This window comes from Mustela nigripes, chromosome 4, assembly GCF_022355385.1.
Source record: "Mustela nigripes isolate SB6536 chromosome 4, MUSNIG.SB6536, whole genome shotgun sequence".
In the NCBI taxonomy this organism is placed as follows: domain Eukaryota; kingdom Metazoa; phylum Chordata; class Mammalia; order Carnivora; family Mustelidae; genus Mustela; species Mustela nigripes.
The window spans coordinates 28,231,442-28,237,710 of record NC_081560.1 but is presented as its reverse complement, the minus strand read 5'-3'; the positions used below and the strand labels follow the sequence as shown (position 1 = coordinate 28,237,710).

Here is a 6,269-nt window from a genome sequence, read left to right as displayed (position 1 = left end):
AACATCAACATTATGTAAGCACGTACAGACACACACACACATACAGGTTGGACAGCTAAGGGGCAAAATCACCTTTTAGTATTTGTTGGAAGGGGCAGAATTGTAAGGTCTTCCATTGACTATTGGCCAAGTATCCCTCTTCACCAATTTCTATCTGCCCACCCCCCACTTAATCTCTAAACTCCTACTGTCTTTAAGGAGATTCTCCTTGATGTTTAGTAAGCTCTAACAGCTTTGTCATAAACCAAAGTTCATTGATAATTCGCCTCCTGACAAGTAGTTCTCCTGAGTGCTTATTTTAGAGAATTTACTTCTGGCTTCTTCTACTTAATCACCACCACTTCAAGCTACTCAAACATGTAAGCAGACAGACAACCGTTTCCTTTTGCCTGCTTTCTCTGGAACTGCTGTACCATCCCAAATTAGACCTATACAGTCATTCTGGTTCACAATAACAGACCCCGCCCTCAACACACACACACACTGTTCCTCTCTCTCTCTCTCTCTCTCTCATTCTTTCCCCCTCTCCCCCACCCACTGAAACCAACTCTATCCTTCCATAGAAGACTTCTGTTTTCAATATTAAGTCAAAGCACATTAGCATGGGTTTGAAGGTGGGAATACCACATGTAAGTACTTCCTCATTGTAAGTATTTTATGGTTTAGTAATTTTCCTCAACAATGTTCGGCTTGCTTCTTACCAGGACAATCGTGTCACCTTGAAAGTCTGCAAGAATTACATCCTGGGGTTTTGAGAATAAGTTGAAATACTTACTGAGGATAAGTTCACGAAGCAAAGGCCATTTTCTGCACTTTAAAATGACCCCTGACCTCATTATGTTTACTCAAGGAGAACAAATGCTTTCAAGATCCACCTAAGCCACCTCCAGAAGGTGGTTATCTATAAACTACGACATTTCCAGAAACTCCCTCTCTGTGGCGCGGGCTGCTGTGAGGGAATGTAGCCAGCGCCTAGGACGAGAATTTTCCATCGGCGGCGACATTCGGAGAGAGGCTGCACTTCTGCCAGCCCCATCGATTCGGAGTCCACCCAACCACGGAATTCCCCCAACTCTCCATCACTTTCTGAGTCAAATCTAGCATGGATCTGGCCACAGCAAAGGATAAGATGAGGTGTGGGGGTGTCAGGAAAAGAGAAACGTGGGGATTCGATGTAATAATCGCTGGGCCTGGCCTTAGAAGCCCCAGTGCGCGAGACCTATGGGATGGCGAAGGGCGTGCGTCCTAGGGTAAGAGCGGGGGGCTGGTGGGCCCCAGTCCTGCGCGGAGAAGCAGTAATTCCCTGTTCTCCGAACCCTCCGGTACGACTCCGCGCTCCGCGTCTTGGGCTTCCCCAACCCGAGAGGGACCGGGGTTGGACTTGGCGTAGATATCCAGCGGGGCCCGCTCACCCCCTCGCCCTCGGTCCTCTCCGGGGCTGTCGCCTCCTTGCCCTTTGGGCCGCGGAGGAGCCCCTCAGGTCATGGGCGCGCGGCACCTGCGTCAATCTTTCCCTGCCTTGAAATGCGGATTCTGGTTGCTAAGGAAATCGAGGCCGTGCCCCTGCGGTGCCCCTTGCCTCGTCCTTCGTCCCGCCTTTGGCTGATAGCGCCCCATTTCCTTGAGCTCCGCAAGACGGCAAAAGTGAGGCGGGACAGCAAATCTTAGACTCGTTCCCCGCGCCTCCCTCCTGCATCCGTCGGGGCGCTCCAAGAGTTGGCGACGCTGCCCTGCCCCAGGCGCAGGAAGGAAGTCTTGGGTTCTCTGGAGCCTAAACCCGTCGCCTGGAACTGCGGCGGATAGTCGGCGGCGGCCAGGCCTGCCGGGAGCACCAGGCCGAGGGAGGGGCCGAGACGCACCCAGCAGGCCGGCAGGGGTTCGGGGACCGTGGTGGCGAGGCGGGGACCCCTGCGGCCCGCTTTCCCCAGCACCTCTCCCCGGACGTGGTCCCGCTGCGGTGGGATGGCTGCGCTGCGCTGTGAGTTTGTCTGGCAGCTTCTACTGAGCAGCTAATAGTATAACAACCCGGCTTTGATAAATCTGAACTAATTACCCCTCTTAATTAAAGTCTTTAGCAGTTGTTTCACTGTTTTGGCAAGAAAACAGGAGAGACTTGCAGTTAGAAAACACCAGAGCCCGAGCTCACAGCGGAGCTGCTGATTAACACTTGAAGCATTTCAAGGACCTGGCACCCTCCACACTTTGGTTTTCATCCATGTTTGCTCCTTGAATGGAAGTATATTCGTCTATAAACACATATACACACATAAAAACACGGAGGCTCTTTTTGCCAGCTGCATAGAAGTCAGTCTGTGCCTTCAGGATGCAAACAATAGACATCCTTCTGAATGGTATTGTCCTAAAGCCTCTTTGGTATGTATATTACACACCTCTCCTAGATACGTTGTTTCCGTTTAACTGAGCGCTACAAACGTATCAGATGGCCCAGACATGTTTCTATTAGAAAATCCACATCTACTGTCTCTGAACTTTGTCAAATTTCATTACTTTACCAAAGTTATAACTGTTTAAAAAGACTATTGTTTGTTCTTGGTGAATTTTTCAGATCAAACCTTAGGTGATATTAACCCAGAGTTGGACTTTTAAAAAATATGAAGGATGAGGGGGTCAGAAAAGTGATCTCTAGTTGGATCATATGAACAGAACCCTAAAGTTTGTTGATTAAATAAGCATGTTCCAAGTCTTTATTTCCAACAGTCAATGAATCAATTCTCACGTGCAATAATCAAAACCGAAATTCAAATTCATCCATAATGAACCACCTTTCTCTAATGTGTATTTGTGTGTATGTGCTCACGAATGTGGAACGTGCCTTTACAGGCACACACATCTATGCGTGTATATATAACATATACACAGTGTCTCGTTACCTCAGGGAAAGAGGAAATGATAATAAACAATCGGCAGGCATCTTGAGACAGCAGAATAACACAATGGAAATATATACAATCATAAAATTAAAATGGTGCAGCATTCCCGGGTAGGATAATACAGATCTCAATAAATACAGCAGAATTTTGTTTAAAAAACAAAACAAAACAAACACCATCTCTCCACCCGAGATGAAGTCTTTCCAAATTAAAAAAAAAAAAAAATTGGAAACAAACCCCCAAATTTTCTCATAATTGTTAGTGCCTATATAGGATATAATACACAAAACCATTTAGCAGGTGCATGCAAGAGGCGAAAGGCCAGGAAATGCAGAGGCTTCTGATCTGCTTTAACATGTGGGGCCCAATATGCCCAGGGGTCTGCAGACAAGCTTGGATCTGCATGACCCAGCTCTATTCCCTTGTTGCCTCAGTAGTGGGGACCCTAAAGGGGCTGGGAAGGGACTTTGGCCTTGATCACTGATGGGCCGGGTGGAGCCCGGGCTGCAGGGGCCCAGGGGGTGGCAGCGGTGGTGGAAGAGGTGGCAAGGTCGCAGGCGGCATCTGCTGTAGAGGGGGCGATGGGTCGGTGCCGGGCTCCCCAGCAGACGTGCGGGCCAGCCCCAGGCTGCTGTCATGCAGCTTGCGGACGTGCTTCTTGAGGTCAAAGTTCCTGCAGAAGCCCTTGCCACACGTGGGGCAGGTGAAGGGCTTCTTGTCATTGTGAGTGTGCATGTGGAAGGTGAGGTTGTAAACCTGGTGGAAAGCCTTGTTGCAGATATTGCACTTGAACTGCTTCTCCCCGCTGTGGGTCAACTTGTGGTTTTTGTAATTCCCTGAAACAGACAAATGACAGGGATGTGGATCTGAAAAGAGAGCTTGAAAAGAGAGGAGTGGACCCTTGGAAAGCAAGAGGAAGAGCAGCCACAGCTCGGACAGCAGGTGCAGGGCTGCCCTCCCGCCTGCACTTCTCTCCCCAAGTTTACTTGTAAATATCAACAATGAGGCCGTTCCCTCCACATATTAAAACATATTTATTAATCCAATTTTATAAAATGAGAACAAGCAGTTAGGAAATACCCTCTCAGTATATAAACTATGCCTTTCTCTAATATTAATCAGTCACACAGCTAAGAGGTTGAAATGTCAACGTAGGTGCCAGTAACCACCAACACTTCAAAACATCATCCCCCCCCCAAAAAAAAATATTTGGAAAAGATTAGAACTTTCGGTAAGACTGCCATGAAAGGCCTCCTGGGTTCTATACCTTTTTGATGAAATCCTTTGCCACAGAATTCACACACAAACGGTTTGTAGCCTGCGTGTATTCGGGTATGTGTGTTTAAAGTGGAACTTCTATTAAATGCTTTGCCACACTGGTTACATTTGTGAGGTTTTTCCTGAGAGAAAGGAAAGAAAAGTAGGAAGTTAAGGTATTTTGTTAAGGGGAGCCCTGCAAACTCAAAAACACAGTAATGCTGTCTCTCGTGCTTTTAAGCAGAACAAAGGCAAAAACATAGCATTTCCCCCGTCCAGCTAGCACATTTCAAACCTTATGCTAAAGAATAAGAGTTCAGCAGCTATTTTTCTACAAACTGTTTGGAAGTAAGCCAGGAGAAATTGAGACAGATGAACACACACCTGGGTGTGAATGATCTTGTGCCTGCACAGGGTGCTGGCTTGCCGGAAGCCCTTTCCACAGACTTTGCAAACGAAGGGTCTGGCTCCTGTGTGCACTGGCATGTGACGGGTTAAGTTATAGTGTGCGTTAAAGACCTTAAAGTTAAACACACAGAGAACAAGTTAGCCCAACAAGCACTTTGAAATCAAACCTGGCAGGGTGGGGGGCGGTCCGGGGAGGGGGTAAGGAAATAATCTTATAGCAAACGTCTACAAATAATAACAAAATAAAATGAAATTTGAAAGGAGGGAAGGAAAGGGGTAAGAGCGAAGGAAAGAAAGAAGTAAAGGAAGGCAGGCGGGCAGACCTTCCTTCTACAGAGTACTTGCCTTTCCACACACTTCGCAAGTGAAAACTTTGGGCTTGGTATTAGGAGAGCCTCGGGTGAAGTCAGAGGTTTTGAAAGCGATTTTTTCCGACAGAAGCTGGGCGCTTTCTTTCATATAATGCTGCAGTTGAGCCTGGGACAAGTCTTTGAAAGCTACTCCCGAGGGGTACTTCTCCACCGCCGGGACCACCAGTTTATTCCTTTCAGCTAAATACGTTTTTGGCTGAGGGTGCAGAGGGGAACTGAGGAAGTAGGAGGCCACCGGGTGGATGTTAACGCCGGCCGCCGGGTGGCACGGGCCATCACCTCGATTCAGGTAGCACAGGGCTCCCATGGCGTGGAAGGAAGAATGGTTGACCACGCGCGGCCTTACCAGCTTGTACTGCTGCAGCGGCAGCGCGTCGCGGGCCAGGTCGCCCTTGAGGCTCAGCGCGCAGTTGAGCAGGTCGCTGCAGCTGAACGCGGGCGCTGCGGGCGCCGCCGCCGGGGCCGCCGGAGCCTCCAGGCTCGTCTTCCGCGGCTCCGAGCCAGCCATGCCGGCCTTGGAGCTCGTGTCGTACGCCACAGGCACGAAGGGGATCATGCAGGGGATCGACGAGTTAAGATGCAGAGAGTGCTTGGGGTCCCCCTTGGGCACGGCTCCCTGCAGGAAGTGAGGGACGGGCAGGGCCTTGGGCTCGGGAGTGCGCGCCATGATTCGTTCGATGGAGAAAGCCAAGGGTTTGGAGGTGCTCATCATGTTGCCCCGGGCCGGAGCAGTAGCTAATATTTTGGCAGTCGCGTTGTGGCAGGTACTGTCCATGACTGAGTCGCCAGCGTCCGTCAGCCGGGGCCAGGCTGCGCCGTCGTTGCCTTGTTCCCTGCTTGTCACAAACCTGCGGAGAGGAGGACGGGCACCATCACCACCAGCAGCCTCCTCCTCCGCCTCCCCAGCATCACCAGCCGAACCTGCCTGCCCAGCCCAATGGACTCCTGCCAGCCCATCGCAGAGTTCTTGGCGCACCAATGACTCGAGGACAATCACTACTTATTTCTATCAATAGAAAGTGTTGTGTCAATAACGCAGCCAAGATCTCGCCAATCGTTAACTTCCAAGAGGAGAAGGTAAACTAGATAATTGCTCAATTCGCTTCCAACAGTCAACAGGAAAACTTTTTTTTTTCCCTCTGCAGTCAGTGACTACTTTTCATTGGTGAGTGAAGTTCCCCCGCCCAGAAGAGGCGGGGGCGCTCTTCGCCGCGCGGCACGCCCTCCCCTCCGCTCAGTCTTTCGGGCGCACACCTCGCCATCCTCCCCCGCCCCTTTGCTTTTTCCTCTGTCTTTTTAATTCTCAATCTGCTTAACCAGGCTTTAAAGGCCAAGCAAATCT

The 6,269-nt window shown here is 49.9% G+C and overlaps 1 protein-coding gene across 2 annotated transcripts; it reads right to left on the bottom strand.

The window, feature by feature from the left end:
• Positions 1 to 3,368: 3,368 nt before the first annotated feature.
• FEZF1 (FEZ family zinc finger 1) lies at positions 3,369 to 5,702 on the bottom strand. Of its 2 annotated transcripts, XM_059395640.1 has the most exons (5): positions 5,274 to 5,702; positions 4,902 to 5,123; positions 4,533 to 4,667; positions 4,159 to 4,291; positions 3,369 to 3,727 (listed from the first exon to the last, which is right to left on the bottom strand). In XM_059395640.1, the coding sequence occupies exons 1-5, from the start codon at positions 5,700 to 5,702 to the stop codon at positions 3,369 to 3,371; spliced, it is 1,278 nt and encodes a 425-aa protein (XP_059251623.1). The 2 variants fall into 2 exon arrangements, with proteins under 2 accessions (XP_059251623.1, XP_059251622.1); XM_059395639.1 differs by having other exon boundaries at positions 4,902 to 5,702.
• Between the last annotated feature and the right edge of the window lie 567 nt (positions 5,703 to 6,269).